The 21,295-nt window shown below is 45.0% G+C and overlaps 1 protein-coding gene and 1 long non-coding RNA gene across 3 annotated transcripts in view; one reads left to right on the forward strand and one right to left on the reverse strand.

Moving 5' to 3' along the window:
• Positions 1-1,703: 1,703 nt before the first annotated feature.
• On the forward strand, positions 1,704-6,228 carry LOC146766860 (uncharacterized). Its single transcript, XR_014956440.1, has 3 exons — positions 1,704-1,814; positions 2,376-2,601; positions 6,074-6,228. It is a non-coding gene; the product is annotated as an uncharacterized LOC146766860 (long non-coding RNA).
• Positions 6,229-20,296: 14,068 nt separating this feature from the next.
• The window catches only part of MBD5 (methyl-CpG binding domain protein 5), a 121,162-nt gene continuing 120,163 nt past the window's right edge, over positions 20,297-21,295 (reverse strand). For both annotated transcript variants that reach the window (XM_085584089.1, XM_085584088.1), the window contains one exon: positions 20,297-20,982. In XM_085584089.1, the coding sequence (XP_085440215.1) occupies positions 20,911-20,982 (72 nt within the window). In that variant the 3' untranslated portion in view covers positions 20,297-20,910. The remainder of the gene's footprint in view (positions 20,983-21,295) is intronic.

Genomic DNA, 21,295 nt, shown 5'->3' on the forward strand with positions numbered 1-21,295 from the left:
TCTTCCCAGTGTGTCCCCACATGATCCCCACATGATCCCCTCTGTCTCCTCATAGTGTCGCCACAAAGCCCCACACAGTTTCCCACATTGTCTCTGCCGCGTCCCCAAAGTGTCCCTATAGTGTCCCCCCTTTATCCCCCACAGTGTCCCCACAGTGTCCCCCCTTTATCCCCCACTGTGTCCCACATTGTCCCTGCCATGTCCCCATAGTGTCCCCCCGTATCCCCCACTGTGTCCTATATGGTCCCTGCTGTGTCCCCATAGTGTCCCTGTAGTGTCCCCCCTCTATCCTCCACAGTGTCCCCATTGTGTCCCACATTGTCCCTGCCATGTCCCCATAGTGTCCCTATAGTGTCCCCCCTCTATCCCCCACAGTGTCCCCCCTGTATCCCCCACTGTGTCCCACATTGTCCCTGAGTGTCCCCATTGTGTCCCCCCTCTATCCCCCACAGTGTCCCACATTGTCCCTGCCATGTCCCCATAGTGTCCCCCTGTATCCCCCACTGTGTCCTATATGGTCCCTGCTGTGTCCCCATAGTGTCCCTATAGTGTCCCCCCTCTATCCTCCACAGTGTCCCCATTGTGTCCCACATTGTCCCTGCCATGTCCCCATAGTGTCCCTATAGTGTCCCCCCTCTATCCCCCACAGTGTCCCCCCTCTATCCCCCACTGTGTCCCACATTGTCCCTGCCATGTCCCCATAGTGTCCCCCCTCTATCCCCCACAGTGTCCCACACTGTCCCTGCCATGTCCCCACAGTGTCCCCCCTGTATCCCCCACAGTGTCCCACATTGTCCCTGCCATGTCCCCACAGTGTCTCCCTTGTATCCCCCACTGTGGCCCACATTGTCCCTGAGTGTCCCCACAGTGTCCCCCCTGTATCCCCCACTGTGGCCCACATTGTCCCTGCCATGTCCCCATAGTGTCCCCCCTGTATCCCCCACTGTGTCCCTGCCATGTCCCCACAGTGTCCCCCCTGTATCCCCCACTGTGTCCCACATTGTCCCTGCCATGTCCCCATACTGTCCCCCCTGTATCCCCCACAGTGTCCCCACATTGTCCCTGCCATGTCCCCACAGTGTCCCCCCTGTATCCCCCACATTGTCCCTGCGTGTCCCCATAGTGTCCCCCCTGTATCCCCCACTGTGTCCCTGCCATGTCCCCACAGTGTCCCCCCTGTATCCCCCACTGTGGCCCACATTGTCCCTGCGTGTCCCCATAATGTCCTCCCTGTATCCCCCACAGTGTCCCCACATTGTCCCTGCGTGTCCCCATAGTGTCCCCCCTGTATCCCCCACTGTGTCCCTGCCATGTCCCCACAGTGTCCCCCCTGTATCCCCCACTGTGGCCCACATTGTCCCTGAGTGTCCCCATAATGTCCTCCCTGTATCCCCCACAGTGTCCCCACATTGTCCCTGCGTGTCCCCATAGTGTCCCCCCTGTATCCCCCACTGTGTCCCTGCCGTGTCCCCATAGTGTCACCACTGCTTGCCCTGCAGCATCCACACCGTGTCTGCACAATGTTCCTGTTGTGTCCCCACAGTGTCCTTACAGTATCTGTATGTCTCCCCAGTGTCCCCACAGTGTCCCCACTCTCTGCACAAACCAGCAGGTTTGTCTCCTCAGCGTGTTGGTCAATGTGGACTTAAAGAGTTCCAGCCATGAAGATGTCAGGAGGGTTGACACAAAACAACACTTCAGAAATAAACTTGTGCTTGTGCAATTTTATATTTTTTTCCAGAGAATCACAGAATATTTAGGGTTGGAAGGGACCTCTGGGAGCCATCCAGTGCAGCCAGGGTCACCTGGAGTAGGTGGGTTTGGAATGACTCTGGAGACACCACACTCTCCCTGGGAACCTGTTCCCATCCTCTGCCACCCTCATGGAAAATTATTCCTCATGCTGAGGTGGAACTCCTCGTGTTTTAGTTTACTAAACTCCTTCATCACTTTTTCCATCAATAACAATGTTCTACAACTTGGAACTGAGTAACCCCATATTCTTACCTGGGCAGAGCCTCAGTCCTCTACCCACCCAGAGCTTCCTCTGGAATGCATGAGTTGACATTAGTCTGCAAAACCCTTCATCAAAGACCCTTAGTACCTCAAATACCTCCACACTTCCATTTAATTTTGACACCCAGAGACCAAGCAGCTGCTTCTCTCACCTCCACCTTAGAGCTCTCACAGAAGTTGTCAATATTACCTTCTGAAACAAACTGAAACTCTTACTCAAAACTTCACTGTTTGCATCACTGTGCCAACTGTACCTAATTTCCATTTTTTTTAAATTCGAGAAAAAATTGGTTCAGTCTCTGAATTGCCTTTTATTTTTAGTTACCTGTTGTGTTTTTTATTTACATGGTTCTGTATAGCAAATACAACTGCTGTTTGTGACAAACACATGATTTACAAAATGAAGACTAAAGAATTGTGTCAACTAGAGAGAGAGAGAGAAGGAGGATGAAACAAGCACAGGAATACACAGGAGGGAAACAGAAAACAGAAGGAGCAAGAACATTGTGTTCATCAGCCACAGACACAAATTAGCTTGGGAAAGAGATCTGGAAATTATATTAACTACTGCTATGAAAGCATCAGGTAAGAGTCCAGTCATGTGAGAACACGAAGCTTTAAAAGCATGAGAAAAGGAACAGAGAATCAAACTGTGATAGGCTGCACTTATTTATAATTCCCTTAGAGTAGTTTTATTTCATAAGAAAGGCAATCCTTGCCTTGGATTAGAATTAACAGGTAAATATTTAAATTTGATATAGTTTAGCTTGGACTTTATAATTCAGCACCATTTTAGAAGCAGCCAAACTTCCTACACCCAAAATGGGTTTGGTGCCCCTGAAGCAAGTGGGGCTGAGCTGGCAGCAGAGGAGGGCTGGCATTTCAGGGGTGATTTCTGTGTTTTCCACCTGGGTGCCAGCAGCTGGGAGTTGTGAGCCCTGCTGCACAGGTGACATCCCTGGGAGAGGAGCAGGCAGCTCCTCCTCAAGCACTTCCAAAAGACACCACGACTTTCCTCTTTCTGCTTCTGCAAGGAACAGGCATTTTACACACTGCTGGAAGACTTTTCCCCCTTTCAGTCAGCACAGCTGAACAATAGATAATAACAACCTTTTCCCTTTGTGTGGTGTTCTGCTCTTTTTCACTACTTACATTTAAAAAAAATGCAAAAATGAAACATATTTACCCTCCAGGTGGCTCTTAGTCCTAAACTCATCCCATTATTTTATTTCTACAAGCAATGCAATTTTTTTTTTAATGATGCCCTGTAGGGTACAGAAGGAGTTTTTTATGTAGTCAAAAAAGCCATTGCACAGAGCTGAACATGGGCAGAACTAAAGTTTCAGCTTGCATTAGTTCAGCTTTAAGCCAGAACCATCCATCTTTTAAGCACATAATCTGATCTCTTCCTCTTGTAAAATATTATAGGTTTTCTGAAGAATTGTAGCTGTAAAAATATTAGGAGCTGTAACTCACCTGTAGATAAAATAATTTACTTTTCATGCACAAATCAAGGAAACAATGTCTCAAACAAAATTACTTGTTCAATAGCTGAATTCTGACTCATCTTCATGGAGATAATGGAATTGAATATGCAATTTGAACATTGGATTGACCAAAAATCCACTAATTTTATTTAAATATATATATCAGTGGAAATGTCAGAGCTGTATAGGCTCGAGGGCTTCATCACATCCTTGCTTTTGGTTCTGCTTCTCCATAGTGACACTTAACACAAGGAATCCTTGTTCTCACTGTAGCTGCCTAAAGCCTGGGATATTTCTACAGATTTTTTGCAGATTTATCCTGTTTATTTCTTGGTTTTTGTATGTTTTTTTTTTCTTAACACTTCATATCTCGCTGCATTAATCTTCTCCAAGCAGAAGCATCACTTTTGGATTATCTCATTATTATTGTAATGATTATTGTAATCATTATGTAATGATTATTACATTCTTGCAACATGATCCAGCAGGAGCATATACTACTTCTTTACTCCGTGTGTTACCTTCTAAGTACAAAAAGTAGTAAAAAACCCAAAAGGCTCAAAGAGTGCAGAAACAGAGATTCCAGACTTGATAATGGCCCCTGCCAAGGCACGGTGCTGTGCTGGGTGTCCTTTTAACACCTTCATTCAAGGTGTTAAAATGTTAAAAGCGACCTGGAATTTTTAGTGTGCTGCCGACCTGGATGCAAATCCAGACAAATAATCAGGATATGAGGTGTACAAAGAATCATCTCCTGCAACGTGCCAGGTACAGGCTCAGAAGGTGCAAGCAGGAAAGCCATGCTGAGAATCCACATCACCAAATATTTGTAAATCCCGGATTCCAGCTCTTTTCAGAGGGGTTTGATCTCATGTTTAAGCAAATCCTCACTCGAAGGAAGCCTGAAATTATCCAGGAGCTGGCTTAGTAACTCCAGCACAAGGGAAAGTGCTGAGCTTTCCAGGAGATCCATGAATGGACGAGGGGAGTCTTTTTAAAGGTTATGAAGTCCTTCTTTCTCCCTGTGTCTGAGAACTCTGATTGAAGTGAAAGGAACCTCTGTCCTATTCATTTCAAAGGGGTTTTTGTCAGGAAAAAAGAGCTTGATCAAAGTAGCCAGCAAGCATGCTTAGTGCCTAATGCTCAGAGTTAATGTATCATTCCCAACCATTTCTATTTCCAATTATCCCAAGGGTTTAGGGAAGTGGCAGCCTGTGCATTTTCCCCTCGAAGGTCACCCAAACCTATCAGCCAAACCCTGAAATCCAGTACAGAATAGCTTCCTGGGAGATTTAAAGCTTTGAATGAAAATTATAAAAGTTGAAAATGGAGTTAAAATCTCAAGCCCAACGCCAAATAAAACGGAATAAAAGGGCAGCTATGAAAATAGCAGATTCTCCAAATTACAGCAGGAAGGGACAATGATGAAAAGCAGCAGGAAGCTCCCGATTTGAGAGATTTATATCAAAACTATTTGTGTCAAGAAATAGGTTTAAAATGAAAGGGAATTGTTCTTTGTGTGTGGAGGTTACCACAGGCATCGGGAGCTCTTTAAAGGAACCTGCTGCAGCTGTTTCCTGTGGTATAAAATCTTGGATTCTGACTCAAAAGATAAATCTACTCTTGACTGGGCTCTTTTACAGCCCAATTCAACAAGTGAGTTAACAACAATTCAGATACGAAACCAGAGGAATTTGGTTTGGAATTATCAAGTAAAACCATTGGGTACCCACAGGAGTGCAGCTCAAACCCCCAGAAATCTGGGCTTTCACCACCAGGAAAAAGGTAACTTTACAAAGCAGTGAAGAAAATAATGATTATGACTGGAACTAGAAAAGTATTGTTAAAATCAGTGCCTAATAAGGATGGTATTTGTGCCCTTCAACTTTGGAAAATAAGAGTAGAGAGATTTACTCAACTGTTACTTAGGAAAACATAGCAGAGAAAAATCATGAAAACCAAGTTTACAAATGTATACAAATTTATCTCAAAATCTCACACTCAGAATGAAAAAAAATAGATAATTTTTTTTTAATCGGTGCATTTTGAGAAGCTGGGAGTTCCCCAGCTTGTATAAAAAAATTACAGCAACCCCCATCCTGCAACTTAAAATATCAATAAAGTAAGACTCGTGGAGCATTGAAAACTGTTTTTATTTTTATTCAGATTTCAGAAGCCAGAGTGAAGGACTTGCTATAAGGAGAACTTGGGAAAACTCTGTCCCAGAAATAAGAGATACTCCCTTTCTTCCTCAGAGCTCTGCAGTTCTGCTGGCTTTCAGCACAAGGGTAGAAGTGGGGCTGTTTTCTAGAAACAAATGTTCAGGCAGCTGGAAAATCATAAAACCAAATAATCTCAGACTGGTTTGGGTTGGAATGACCTTTAGGTCATCTCATTCCATGGGCTGGAACACCTTCCACTAGATAAAAGCAAGAAATTAGGAAATACACCAAGTGTACCTTTCATAAAAATAAAACCCACCAAAAAGCTTACCTACAAAACCCTCCTTGACAATTGCTGTCTTCTGGATTAATGGCCTGGATATAACAATTTTTCTTTCTGATTCACAGTGGCAACATTTTCCCTGCCCACCTTGCTCTGAGGTTGATGTCATTGCTGTGTGCTGATCTGGAGTGGCAGCACCCACTGGATTGGGAATGTTCCATGTTCCATGCAGAGACAACCCTGAAAACCCCAAAAATCTCCCCAGCTGGGCAGAACCACGGTGAGAACCATTTCCTGCTGTGCAGAAATAACCCAGCTCTCGCTCCTGGAAGCAATTTCCCTGTCCCAAATTGCTCATGCTAATTGGAGTCAGGAGATGATTTTACTTTTATCTGACTGGGATGCAAATCAGAGCGAAGCTTCTTGTCACTTGTGTGGGCTCAGGGTCACCTGTGCTCTGTACTTCCCCCCTTTTCCTGCAAAATGGGGCTGAAAGCAAAACCAGAATCTCTCACAGCGTTGCTGTGCATGAAACACAAATATTTGCCGGGCTGCAAGAAGAGTCAAAAGGAAAATGAAAGTGTTTGGTTGGCAGTGAGGGCTGGGGACAATGTTTGCAGTGCTCTGTGCACACATTTGTAATAACAAAAGGAAGTTTGGAGCTGTCCTGGGGAGTTATGCAATCAACATGCAGATTTAAAGATGTAGGCAAGCTTCACTTAGCTGTACTTCCTTGTCAAAGGTTTTTCTTTTTTAAGAAAATATCATTAAAAAAGACACTTTTACAGTGCAGACAGCTGTCACAGCAAAGCTGATGCAGTATTCCCATTTCCAGTTGCTGTTCATGGAGATCTGCTGCTCCAGGTCCAGCCAGAATTCATAAATACACAAATGCTGAGGAGCTGCTCCAGGAGAGTCTCACCTTCAGAGCAGCTCCTCCTCCCTCAGGAGCAGTGGGAGCCCTGCTCAGCTCAGGAATTTCTTCTCAAATGAAGACTAAAAACTTCACAATGTTCCCTGGAAAGAGGGGACAGCTTTGCCCCGTGGCACATCCAGCTACTTCACTCTCTTGCTTTTGGTTAAAAAACTCACTGGAAGGGGGAGCAGTGAGTTTATTTTGGAAGCTGGAGAAGGACTTTGGATGAAGGCCTGGAGTGACAGGGCACAGGGAATGGCTTCCCACTTCCACAGGGTAGGGATGGGAATTGTTCCCTGTGAGGGTGGGGAGGGCCTGGCAGACATTGCCCCTGGAATCCCTGGAATTGTGTGTTCATTGTGTCCCAGACCAGTCTGGAGCACAGAAAGAGCAAGACCTGCTCATAAAATTCCTTTGAACTTCACTAAGAAATAAATGGAAGAAAAAAGGAAAAAGTGGGAAGTGAATTGTGACCACAGAATAGAACAGGCAGGGCAAGAGGGCACTGGTGAAAGTGAGGGAATGGAGATTCCTTTAAATCAGTTTTTACATGTGAGCCTTGGAAGTTTGAAAATTAAAATCGTGGATTACTCAAGGTAGTGACAGGATGAGAGAATAAAATTTTAAGCTGTGCCAGGAGAGGTTTAGCTGGACATGAGGAGGAATTTCTTCACAAAAAGGGTTTGAATGTTGTAAGAGGCTGCCCAGGGAGGTTTGAGACCCCATCCCTGGAGGTGTTAAGGAAAGGCTGGATGTGACAGCTGACAAGGTGGTGATCAGGCATAGGTTGGACTCAAAGGTCTCAGAGGTCTTTTCCAAGCAAATTGATTGTGTGATTCTGGAATATTTGTGGAATATTTGTGCTTCAGGGCACTGCAAACACCCAGCTTCCAGAAGGCCAGGTCCTTGGGAAGAGGCAGGATTCGTGGGAGAGCCAATGCAGAGAAGAGCAAACTTCAAAGAGATCTGAAGAGGTGCCCAAACCACGTGGGAACATTTCTGTGGAACCTGCACAGACTTTTCCCATAGAAAAATCAGGGAATGTCACAGGCGTGATGGGAATATCTAACCCTGAAATCCTAAATAATCCCATGAGATTACAAAAAAGGACATTGGTGCTTCTGGCTACTCCAGGTATAGGAAAAAAATCTTCCAAGACAAAAGAATGGCTGAGTTTGGTAATGTTCCTGCAGGTACCTGAGTTGTGTCACTAATTAATCATTCCTGGAAACAAAGGAGAAATAAAGGAGTGGAAAATAATGCTATTATATAATAGGAAAATTGCATCAGAGTTCATTCTTCAATTGCGAAAAAAAAAGCCAGTTCAATAGATAGGTTTTCAAGGAGCCCAAATTAATTTGGCCTATTCCCATGGACACATCATCATTCAGAGCGTGCTTGGAATATATTAAATCCCTTTTTTCCCCTCTTTTAGCCATACTTGTAACAGGTCAGTGCTTCCAGGGCTCATTTCACTGGGATGTTCCTGCATGAGGCAGGGAGGAGCTGGAGCTATGGATGCATCCAACCAAACCCTGTTTCCATCTACCATGAGATTGATAATCTATAAATTTATTATAACCATCCCCACCTCAGTTCCTGCTCTTCCTTTCAATATAATTTCACAGCTTTTTTCTCTATTTTTGGAAATTGTTTTATTTACGTTGTCTATTTTGTATTTAGATTTTAAATTATAATTTCAGTAAATTCATCTTCTCCTCATTCAGGGAAAGATGGCCCTGTTAATGTAAAGATCCATATGGTGTCAGTTTAAAAGATTCAGTGCAAATTTGATATTGGCATAGGAGTCATGCAATATAAAAAAAATCTTTGGGAAAGGTCAAGTTGGTGTCAGCAGTGGCAGAGCAGAGGCTGTGGTGACACTGAGCCCTGTGGGTGGTGGTGGCATCACTACATCCAGGGGGAGTTTGCTATTCCAAAGCCTCTCAAAAGCCAATATTTAAAATTAATTTATAAATAGACTTCAGAAAACAAGTTTGATTTCATATATATCCAACAATCCCTTTAGATCTGTTGCTGACAACATAAATTCAGGTTTTAACTCAGAAGTAACAGAATTTTTCATTCTCTAGTTTTGCTTTGACAAATTTGCAATATAAATCTTATCTATATAAATCTTATGTGCAAACTTTCCTGAATGTATTTTAAAAGTAACTTATTTAAGCAAGTGCTTAATTCAAGCATAACATGTGATTTGCCAAACAAACTTATGACTAAGGCAACACAGAGTGAGTTCAGTAGGACCAAAATTTGCTCCAGTGTGATTCATCAATGAGTAAGAGTGATGCTATCTGGAGTTTTAATCTAAGCACAGATTTGAATAATGACCTGAATTTTTTGGAAGAGCAGCTAGCTAAGCAAGAAAAGGGGAAAAAAAAAAAATCTGTAAAGAATTCTGGGCTTGATATCACCACCTATTTTCAGCTGTATGAGTCAGTGAGCCATCACATGGATTTGCACAGAAATATCAAAGCAAATCCCACTTCAAACCCACACCACTTCCCAATATATCCCCTCACTCATCGATCCCAGCGAAGCAGGGAACGTCTGTTTGTCTGCAATAAAAGAGAGCAGGGCTCCAGGAACAATGACATTTCTTAAAACAAAGCCCCTAATTTTCTGTGAAACCCCTGCCCAGGCTGATTTTCCAAGAAGAAATAAGCAGTTCAAAAGTGCCACTTGCTGAGCTCAATCAGCCGAGCCTTTCCGACTCGGGAAAGAGACCCAGGGAGGGAAATTGTTTTGCAAAATTGCAAAAAAAAAAAAAAAAAAAAGTCTAAACTGGCAGAGATGGCAATGCGTGCAAATATTCTTTACTAACAATGATTGAGAGAGCTGCAGCTGCCATGCAAGACGTGGAATCTGACACATTTCTTCAATATTAGGAGCTTATTGGGATATAAATGTGAGCTGCCTCTGGATCCAGGAGAGGAACAGCATTTGCAGTGGTTCATGTTATGAGACATGAAGGCAATTACTTGCTCGAAGAAAACATAACTCAGTCTGTTACAGAAGAGTTCTGCTAAGTCCCATCCCAGCAGAAGATGAAGCTTTGACAGACTTTCATTTTTTTCCAGAACGTTCTGCAATGTTTTGCAAGTTGCTGCCAGATGTGAGGTTCTCTGGAAATTAAAAGAGGGATTTAGGCAATATTTTAATGTGATATTCAGGACTTCAATATTTGCCCGTCAGAGGATGAAAAAAAACAGATAGTTCTGTATTTTATTTCTTTTATTGACCAGAAAATCCTGTGTGGATTTGTAAATCCTACAACCTTAGGACATCCTAGTCTTCTCCAATAGTTTATAAGCTCCTATAAATGAAGATTATTAGGATCTCCCACTATAAAGAGGATTTAGCTGGGAATTAACAAGCAAACAAAGAGGAGAAATGGAAAATGACACCGGCTCATCTCATTAGTTGGCAAGGTGGGAATCAGTCACAGGTTGGACTCGGTCTTGGAGATTTCCAGCCTCAGTGACCCTGGGCTTCTGTGATTCTTCCTTGCACGAGTTGAGTGTGGTCTTCTACTGGGAACTCTTCAGTGCCAGATGGACCAGAAAGGGTATTTGTGAGATGTTCAAATGAGAAATTCCTGCTTTAGGGGAAGCTGTTCAGGAGAGCTCCTATTGGGAAAATGCTGGCTGGCAGAGTGGGACCTTAAATCCCATCTCATTCCCAGCCCTGCCCTGGGGACACCTTCCACAACCCCAGGTGGCTCCAAGCCCTGTCCAACCTGGCCTGGAACACTTCCAGGGATCCAGGGCAGCCACAGCTTCTCTAAGTCATGGATGAAGGTGCTGTGGAAAAGATGCTTTCAGAACAAAAAGAGACTCAAAGCCCTCAAAAGATGGGAAATGTGAGGAAACAGACGTGCCATGTTGTTCCATTCCCCACGGGTTGTCCAGGAAGCAGCTGGAGCTGCTCTTTGGAGTTCTCCAAATCCTGCAAATCCACTTCTCCGACTTCCATGGCAAAGTCCCACCCTCAGTGCGAGCACATTCCTGCAGCACTGGCAGGGTTCTCATCTGGAAATACAAATGGCACAGGGAAGTCAATCCCCATCCAGCCATTCCTTCATCAGGGCACGAACCTTACGTGGCTTCTTGTACAGCAACATTAATTTTATCTTCCTTCCTTTTATATCACTATTTTTTATTTTGAAATCCAGTGCCACATGCTAATTCTAGTTCTTAATATGAACGTTGTGAAAATAAATCAAATCTGATTGACTGGGAACAACCAACAAACATCTCCACACTTGAGCTGATTCCAACAGGAGCCCAAGCTCCAAGAATGGCTCAGATGATCGAAAGGTATTTAGGAGAGAAACAGGCACATCCTGCTGAGACCACTGAGCAGTGCAGCTCCTCCTCAAACACCAGGGGTGACAAACCCCCCAGCCTGGCTGCCCAAAGCCCAGTGACTGGAGGAACATGGCAGGGACAGAGAGGAGAGGAGAGGAGCGTGCCTGGCCTGCTGGGATGGGAGGAAGGCTGCAGAGGGAAGTGGCTGCTGGCTGGAGAGGGAGCACTGATCACACATCCAGAGGGAGAGGCTGAACAGCTCTCAGAGCAGATGAAAACCAACGCTGAGGTTGGAAATCAGGAGACAATTGCTGCTGTGGGGTGATATCACAATCAGAACAACAAGAGGAAAAACTCAAATATGCTCTGATGGAGCTTAAAAACTTTCAAGGATTATTCAATGCTCTGCTGAGGCTTCCCCACAGGCAGAGCCCTCGCAGCACTATTTTGGGGCTGGAATTTCTGGATTTAGACAAAACATTTTAGCCTCAGTGATGCAGAAAACAAGCAAGGTCTCCTCCTGGCACCAGGAGCCAGAGCTGTGGAGCAATTGGGAAAAGCAGAGCAGCGAGACTGAAGGGAGAAATAAATTTCCAAATGTCTTTGGAAGGCTTTGTGGAATGGCAATCCAATTTTCACGGAGCATTTAAGCCCTGACCCAGACGTGTGAGCAGGGAACTGTGGCAAGAGTCCTCGCCAGGGTGGGTGGGAGCAGGGTAAATTTAGCTGGGTTTGTTTGGAGATCAGACTGTGCTTCTCACACTCTGCTGAGGAGATGCTCCAGAAAAGCTTCCAAACACCCCCGTGTTTCTGAACTCTCCAGAAGTTGAATAGGTGCAATTGTCTGCAGGGCTGAAGGAACAGTTCTCTCAGATTGCAAACAAAAACGAGAGCGTGCAACTGGAGTTAAAAGCAGCAATTTCCGAGACAAGAAAGCTTTCAGTTCATGGTTATTTCCCTGGTACGATGGGTCTTGATGCCCTTCTGCAGCACCACCAGCAGCTGATTGAAAACAGCCTTGCCTTTTAACTTTCTTTTTTCTGAGTAGCAGAAAGTTTGAGACATTTTACTCTTTCTTTGGTTCCAGAAACAAGTAGAAGGAAACATGAACTTCTGATCAGCTGTGCCTTACCAGGGCTTGGTTTTATTGAAGAGAGAAGTAGAAACAAACTTCTTCGAGGATTAAGAGTTAGAAATTAGGAGGTCTTTGAATAAATTTTTAAGAAGTCTCATTCCATCTTTTAAGGATCATTAAAAAAACCCATGAACCACTCCATGGACCTGATAACTAAAGGCCATCTAATTAGTTACAGCTCTGTAAAACACATCATTAACCACATTTGGGAAGACACCGAATTTATTCATTCAGATCAGCTGAATGGTGCCCCAAAAGCTGCCCTCAGGGAGCCTCCCCTGAAGTCTGGGAGGAAGGGACAACCCAGCTTTCCTGTCAGTGGGAACAGGTGGGGCTGAAGGGAGGGAGCACAGACCCCATCCTTCCTTTTCTCCCCTTCCCAGGGTGGGAATGGTCCCTCCTTTGGGAATGGAGCAATCAAATTGCTGGCCTGGCCCAGCTCACACTGAGGAGTCTCCTGGCTCTGAGCAGCTCCTGGAAGAGGGACATGTGCTCTTCTGGAAACACTTGACATCTCTGAGGTGTTCATCTCCTAAAAGCTGTGGGATGCAAATCAATAACCTATTCCTCTTTCCTTTCATTCAGGAAATAATTGTGCTCATTTTGCTGCAGGTCCAACGATCCTCGGGACACACTTCACTCACTCTTGCTGTTTAATCCATGATTTTATGAGATACTTAAGTCACCCTTATCAGGCAGTTAATAAGAGGATCCCTGTTAATAGCTAATGGCAACATCTTCCTCTGGAAATTAATTCATGGAAGTGCAGCATTCCCATCCTTTGGAATGTGGTTCAGTTCAAAGCTCTAGCTAACAAAGAACAAGAAATCATTACAAAATATGCAGGGGTGCTTTGGGGCTTGTTAGAATATGTCCTTTGTCCTGTGGATATTTAGGAATTGCTTAATAATAAATGATCTTTTAACAAATGAAACTCTTTCACCCTCAGGGCTGGAAGGTGTTTTTAGTCTTTCAGTGTTCCACAGAGCTTGGCCTTACATGTTTTCACAAGGCTGAGGTCCCAGCCAGGTGATGGGAACGTTCCTGCCATGGCAGGGACACCTCTCATGGTCCCAGGGACCTCAAACCCCACCCAGTGCCACCCCTGCCATGGACAGGGACACCTTCCACTGTCCCAGGACCTCAAACCCCACCCAGTGCCACCCTGCCATGGCAGGGACACCTCCCACTGTCCCAGGGACCTCAAATCCCATCCAGTGCCACCTCTTCCATGACAGGGACACCTCCCACTGTCCCAAGGATCTCAAATCCCATCCAGTGCCACCCTGCCATGGCAGGGACACCTCCCACTGTCCCAGGGACCTCAAACCCCACCCAGTGCCACCCTGCCATGGACAGGGACACCTCCCACTGTCCCAGGGACCTCAAACCCCACCCAGTGCCACCCCTTTCCATGGACAGGGACACCTTCCACTGTCCCAGGACCTCAAACCCCACCCAGTGCCACCCCTTTCCATGGACAGGGACACCTTCCACTGTCCCAGGACCTCAAACCCCACCCAGTGCCACCCCTTTCCATGGACAGGGACACCTTCCACTGTCCCAGGGACCTCAAATCCCATCCAGTGCCACCCTGCCATGGACAGGGACACCTTCCACTGTCCCAGGCTGCTCCAGCCCCGTCCAAGCTGGCCTTGGGCACTGCCAGGGATCCAGGGGCAGCCACAGCTGCTCTGGGCACCTGTGCCAGGGTCTGCCCACCCTCCCAGCCAGAATTCCTTCCCAAAATCCCATCCATCCCTGAGTTTGGAGCCATTCCCCGTGTCCCCTCCACCCTGTCCGTGTGACACACAGGACGCAGTGCAGGCACAGCACACAGAGCTCAGCTCGGGCCACAGCCCTGATAACATCTTGTTGTACACATTCCATAATTAATTTTAATTTACTTAATTAAGAATTGAGTCTTTGGGGAAGGAAGATGAAAAAGTTCCTTCATAAAGCGACAATGGGCAATTGTTCCCAGCCTCTTATCCTGGAGGCACAGGGGATAATGGGAGCTACAGCAACCCTGGGGCAGATTGATGGATGTGACAGGAATCCCCCAGCACTCCAGCAATGGGCACCTCCTCGCTCTTCCCTCACCATTCCCCATCTTCCCAAGCAATTCAACTAGGCCTCAAGGCACAGAAAAATTAAAATTTCTCAGCAAAAGCCGATTTTCATTTGAAGACTCGCGGCTTGGGATGTTACTGAAGTGGGCATGGATTTAACCCTTGCCAGAAAAATCAACCAAACATTAAACCAGCGGACGACAGAAGTTGGGGAAATGATTCTAATAAAATTTGAACATGGAAATTCCCAATACTTTTCCCTGGCATCCATAAAAATAAAATGATATAAAAAGAAATCTGACAGATGTAGTGTCATATGGAGTTGCTTAATGGCAACGCTCAGCCTTGCAAAAAAAGATTTACAGCCACAGTCACTACTAAAAGTTGACATTTGCATTGAATAATTCATCATTTGCTGCTTGCTGGGCTTTGTTGCCTTTCTTTTATTCCTCAGTGATATCAGCTCTGCTCTCAGCAAAGCCAATCAGTTCCAGCAGATGCAGATATTTTGTTGTTACTCCCAAAGCTTGACTCTTTTTAGCTAAGCCCGGCTTAAATCTGCCCTGCTGAGGACTCCTTGCCTGTCACAGATTTGATTTGCACATTACCCATTACAGGGCTTCAGCCTAATTCCCACACAAGCATTCCAAGCATTTTAACAAGGATCACATGTGCCTTGGACATGTGTTACATTAGGAAAAACTCCTTCCTCCTCACCCTCTGGATGGATGGATGCAGCTGAGGACACTCCTGATCCGAGGATAAAAAGTGTTGGGAGCCACAGCTGGACCCAACATCTGGGCACAAACTTGGCAAGGTGGCTGCTAAAACAGGACTTTATGGGCAATTCCATGGAAGTCATTGTCCCCTTGCTGGTTTTAGGGTGGTAAAAACCCCACCTGTACTTCCATTAATCTCCAGAAGTTTCTCCAAAATGTAAAAAAATATTTAAAAAAATGATATTGTATGTGTTGATTTATTGTATAATAATTTGCTATTTGTCGTCATAACCAAGTTGTAAATGACAAAAGGTTTATTCCTTCCCAACACCCCATTTGTTATCTCCTGTTTGTTATTTTGGGTCATGAAACTACAGATTCTCCTTTTCATCCCAATTAAACAAATGAGGGAAAGGGAAAGGGAAAGGGGAAGGGAAAGGGAAAGGGAAAAGGAGGGATAAAGTTTTATTCAGATGTAAATCCTCTCCTTTTCTCCCCCAGAAGCAGAGAGCTCAATCCCATGACTGAGAACAGATGACAACCCCCAAAACATTGTTATGATTTTTTCTCTCTCTAGAGAAGAATCACTGAGAGAAGCAAGAACTTATTTTCCTGGAAGTGAAAATGAGCTGTATTTCTACAGGGAGTTCAGAATTGCTTCTCCTTCAAAAAGGCCTCAAATGATTGTGGTGTGATGAGACAGAAACTTCTGCAGTGGGATGAAGAGAATGCTCTGGAATCCTGCTTGGTGCCTGGAAATTTGGCTCCTCTCAGCACAGACCCTGCAGCCCCCCGAGCACCTGCTGTGGGTCCAAGCGAAGCAGAAACCAGCTGGGCAGAAATTCTGTGGTTTTGTAACCCCAAGAACTGATTCCTCAGATGTTTAGGGAATTATCAGGGAAGGATTTTCCACTTACCTGCACCACGGAGGTGGGTGTGGCTGGAAAAGCCTTTGTTGTCCATCCATTTGGACCTGGCTCACCACCCCATAGCTCGGCCCAGCATCACTCAGTGCCATCAATTCCTGCCTGGAATTTTGGAACTCTTCAGCCTGTGCCAGCCTGTGCCAGTGCCTCCCTGGGATTTCACCCAGGAATTCCTGAGGGTGCTCCTGCTCTTCCTTCCCTGCCCCGCTCCATCCAGTGTCAGTCAAAACCCTTCCCACTTCCCAGACCTATCCCAAAGCAGGAATTTCCAGACAGTACTGCTCTAAATATAAGTTTTTTCCAGTTCTAAATCCTACCCACTTCCCAGACCTATCCCAAAGCAGGAATTTCCAGACAGTGCTGCTCTAAATATAAGTTTTTTCCAGTTCTAAATCTCTTATCTCCCTTTGGGATGACACTCAATTACAGACAAACCCTTATCTCGCAGCAGGTAAAAACGTGGGAGATGGAATCTCTCCAGGATCTTCTTTCACAGTGGGGGGGATCCAAATCAAATCTTGGTTTTTTTTAATTATTTTTTTTTTAACAGAATGACAAAAGATTGCTTTGAAGGGCTCAGAACCAAGACCTGGCAGAGGGAAATGAGGGCTCTGAGCTCCCGGTGCTGAGCTTTGTACAACACAAAGTGTCACCATTCCAGGCTGAAGGAGAGGTTGTACCGCAGGATCCCCCCAGGCTGGGGGAATTTCTGGGAGCTGTCCACTCAGGCAGCATCTATGGCATCACCACCAGCGCAGCCTGAGGCTGAGCAACTTCCAAGGACATCAAACAAGAGCCTGGAATTGCTCTTTCTCCTTGGGAGCACGAGGATAACCAGACACCAGGAGCAGGGCAGGAATCTTGGTGGGGTGTCTGTGGGCTTGGAAGTCCCTGCAGCTCCTAGGCTGGTCACCTGGGGGATAGAACAATTTATTTTTTGTAGGATTTTTGTTGGTTTTTAGCCTCCAGGTGTTTTTCCATCACTGCCTGGACCCCGGTGGGAATGGTATCGAGCTGAAGGTTTGGTGTTTGGGATTCCTGGAATCTCCTGCTTGGAGCACGGGGTGTTCTGGGGGGAATCCTGGTCCCTGGAGGTGCAGCTGCTCGCTCGGAGGGGTGGGATGGGAATGCCTGGGATGAGATCCTGCCTGCTGCTCCTGGAGCAGATCCTGGATGAGATCCTGCCTGCTGCTGTGAGCAGGAGCCTCCAGAGCCGCCGGCTCCCTGGACTTACCCGCGGGCCGCGGCGCCGACGCCTTCCCGGAGCACACGGGATCTGCAGGCTGAACTGGGAATTCTCTTGGCTCTCATGGATTTAACTCAGCCTCACAGCTGTGGGCTGCTATTTTAATTCCACAGCGGTGCCCGTGGCCCCGTTTAAGAGTGGGCATCCCATCGTGGCATCGAATAATCCGTCGGAAGACAAAGTCCCTGCCCCGAAGAGAACAGCACAGGAACTGTTTTTTCTGGTGATTTAATCATAATATTGACAACTTTATCAAAAATTACAAAACTGATATTAAAAAAATTCTCTAATTCTTAGTAAGACTAGAATGGGTTTTTTTTAAAAAATAGAAAAGCACTTTTATGCTACGGCTCTTCTGGAATTCTCACATTACAACCCTACATAGCAAAATACAAACTGTAGCTAAGAAAGGTAATTCAGTCCTAAGGTAATTCAGTCCACCACGAGCCCTCTAATATCTCTAGACCATCAAACTCAGGGACTCCAAAAGGATTTCACATGACTTATAAACCTTCTGCAAAGATGATTTCGGAAAGACCTTGGAATTTGAAGTTTCTCTTAACCCCTAAAACCTTAGACTGTGAGGATAACAGACCTGGGACATCAGAGGTGGGGTGGGTTTGGTTTTTTTTTTTCTTTTTTCTTTTTTTAAAATTATTTTTAAACTATGTGGATAATATTTTTTTTTTTTTTTTTTTTTGCAGCTGATACCAGCCAGGAAGTTGAAAATACATGAAGAAGAAAATCCATCGAAAGAAATGAAAATTTTTTTGTTTCGTTTCGTTTATGGCGTTCACACAACGCACCATAATAGAAAGAGGAATATTTCCTTTAATTTGAATGTCATCTGAATGACTCAACCACATTGTCACCCACTTAAGCAAAAGAAAGCATAATAAATAAATAAATAAATAGACAAGAATATGCAACACTTTACATCCTCAAGGAATCACGGCGTTCCCTAAATCTACCGAGGTCCTGATCGGCATCGTGGGCTCGCTGTACTCAGCCACTTTCGGGTGATTGTGCCATGTTAATGACAAATCCAGTGGTGTTCCACTTTCCACAATGGAGTATTTTTTTTTGGTGTGTTTTTTTGTCTTTTTTTTTTTTTTCTCCACCTTTTAAATATAGGAATTCTCTCTTAAATTAGAAAGTAGGCAAAAAGTATTTTTTTTTTAAATTTTGATTTTTAAGTCTTCTATTAGAAAAAATAGAGATTTATTAAACAAAAAATAATAAGGTAGAAAGAAGGGTTGGGCCTCCATCAAAAAAGTAGATTATGCTTTAATGCAAAGAGAAAGAAATGGCTCTATGGGCAAAATTCAAGTATGAGTGACCAGTTTTTTAATCGTAAAGTCGGTGCAACATTTCTTAAAATGTTACAACACTGCATGACCTGTAATGCTCACAATATTTACATTAACTGCTTACATGAAACCATAAAAACTCTAAAAAAGAAGAAGAAAAAAAAAAAAGAATTGGTATGGACTGAAACAAACTACTCCTAGCACCCACATCAATGCCATTATTAACCGAGGAAATCAAGTGCACGAGAATACTTTACATAATCTTAGGGACGTAAAGTAAAACAGCGGGGAGGGAGCACGGACCTAAGGGCCAAAGGAGACACAAACTCAGCTCTGGGACACGGAGCAGAGGGAGGAGGCAAAGGAAATCCCGAGGGAGATGGGCTCCAGCGCTCGGATCGGGATGGAAGAGCCAAGGGCCACCAGGACACGGCCACGGGAGAACGGGAGCCTCCGCGAGGAGGAGGAGGAGGAGAGACAAGCGAACCTGCCCGAGGAAGGAAGGGGAGCCCGCCCGGGCCAGGAGCCAGCCCGGGGTGGCTGCGTGCCCGGGCACCCAGCCCCGCTGCCAGCGCTGCCCCGTGGCACCCACGGGCGCCGCTCGGGCAGGGGGAGAAGGAGCCGCGACCCTCGGGATCCTTGGGATCCCCCAGCCCTGGGACCCTCGGGGTGCTGCTCATGGGCCGGGGGGCGACGGGCGGGACGCGGGGCTCGGAGGGAAGCGGTGTGCCCGGCGCCAGGGGGGCAGGCAAAGCTCCACCCGGGGCTGGGAATGGTGCCTGGAGTTCTCTCGGGAAGCCTCGAGCGTGCCACGGCTTCCGCCACCATCGCCACCGGCCGTGTGGAAAAGGAAAATGAAATCAAATGGAAAGAATGTTGTGCTACACTTCCATTCGTTAATTTTATAATGGCTCATAGCTTTAGACTTTTAAATCTGTAGTGTATTAATTTTTTTTTTTCTACATATGTTTCACATTTCTCACTTAATATAACATAAATAATTTGGTTAATAGATTTAACCTGCGCATTTCAGCCACATTAATATATATAAGAATCTGTTAATGGTATAAATAATTCTTTTTAAATAAAATAAATCTGATATGTTACATAATACTGATAAAAATTACTGTTGCTAATAGTTTTGTAAGCCACCCTTAACTTTTTTCCGTTTTAATACTGCGAGATGGACCCTGGGATTGCTTTTCCCGGCCGCTGCGCAGCGTTGCCCTTTCATCCTGCTGCCAAACCAGAGGAAATGGACAGCAATCAATCCTGATCACTCCTGAAAGCAGGGCCTCTGCCCCCTTCCGAGGAAGCACCGCGTTAATGTCGTTAGATAATTGAAGCTAATTAATCTAGGGGGTGGTTGGAGGGGCTCAACGTTACGGGGGGATCGACTGTTTAGTTCCTCAGGTGGCTCTGAAACTTCTCCTACAGAAATGCTTGACTAAAATAGTCCCTCTACTCTTTTTTTTTTTTTTTTTTTGTCCTTTTTAATCAAATCTACGGCGTTCTACGTTCAAAGCTAAGGAAATCAAAACGCAACCGAGCGGTTGCAGCCTTTGAATTGTTAATTAGAGCTGTGATCCCACATCCCGCTGGGAATCTCGAGGCTGCGCTCTCCTAAGGGCCTGAACTGGAGTACAGCACTTCCAGGCAAGGTTCATTCCAGACAGACAGAGCAATGAACACTCAGTGGCGTGAAGTGGATGTCATAATTAAGGTATTACATAATCATGCCTTCTCTCTGCTGTTAAATACAAAAACAGCATCTTTTACATTATCATATAAAAGCATTTAGGCTGTATTTTTATTTATCACTTTACACTGGTAGTCTCTTGTATGTGTACTCAATAGAAACCAAAGAATTTTGTACACTATTTTTTGTACAATAAAAGATAAAGTGTGCATTAGGTACGCTTGTACATGACAATATTGTACAATATTTACAGTTCAGATATCACCATGAAATTCTGTATTATCTATATACACAATGAAAATTTCTCAGAAACATTTGGACTATTTCTTATAATCACAATTTTTAGTATTATAGAAAAAAAAAAAAAATTTCAGTAATCATCTGACATTTGTTACTGCAACCTTTCAAGATTTCTGATTGGCTTATCCAGCAACCTCTATCCCTCCTAATCATCCAAAATCTGGTACCACTGCTCCTCGTGGTGCCCTGCGATGGCAGCGAGCTGTCTCCACAGAAATACTGACAGACCCACGTGGGATCAACACCTACAGATAGACTCATGTGCACGTTCACTGTGATAAGGACTGGACCAGTAACAAAGACATTCAATGTTATCTAGAGATCTTCCTCCTCTTGAGTTTTGGAGGCTTCACTTGTCTGTCTCCCTGCGGGATTTGGTGGACCTAAAAATAAGTATATTCACAAGTTAGCAAAGGACAGTGGTCAGGGGCATCGAGGAGCTGCAGGAGGGCTCGAGGGGCTGCCAGGAACAACTCTGAGCATTTCACAGCTACACAGAATAAAGGGGCTTCAACAGCTTGGAGAAACTGGGAGGAAAAGGTTGATTCCATCACCTGTGCATCCCAAACCTTGGAGAGAGACAGCAGCTGCAGTGGCTGGGAAACAACCCCCAAATCAGGGATTGAAACCCCTAAATCTGGGACTGAAACACCAAAATCTGGGACTGAAACCCCAAAATCAGGGACTGAAACCCCC

This window comes from Lonchura striata, chromosome 7 (assembly GCF_050655825.1).
Source record: "Lonchura striata isolate lonStrDom1 chromosome 7, ASM5065582v1, whole genome shotgun sequence".
Taxonomy (NCBI): domain Eukaryota; kingdom Metazoa; phylum Chordata; class Aves; order Passeriformes; family Estrildidae; genus Lonchura; species Lonchura striata.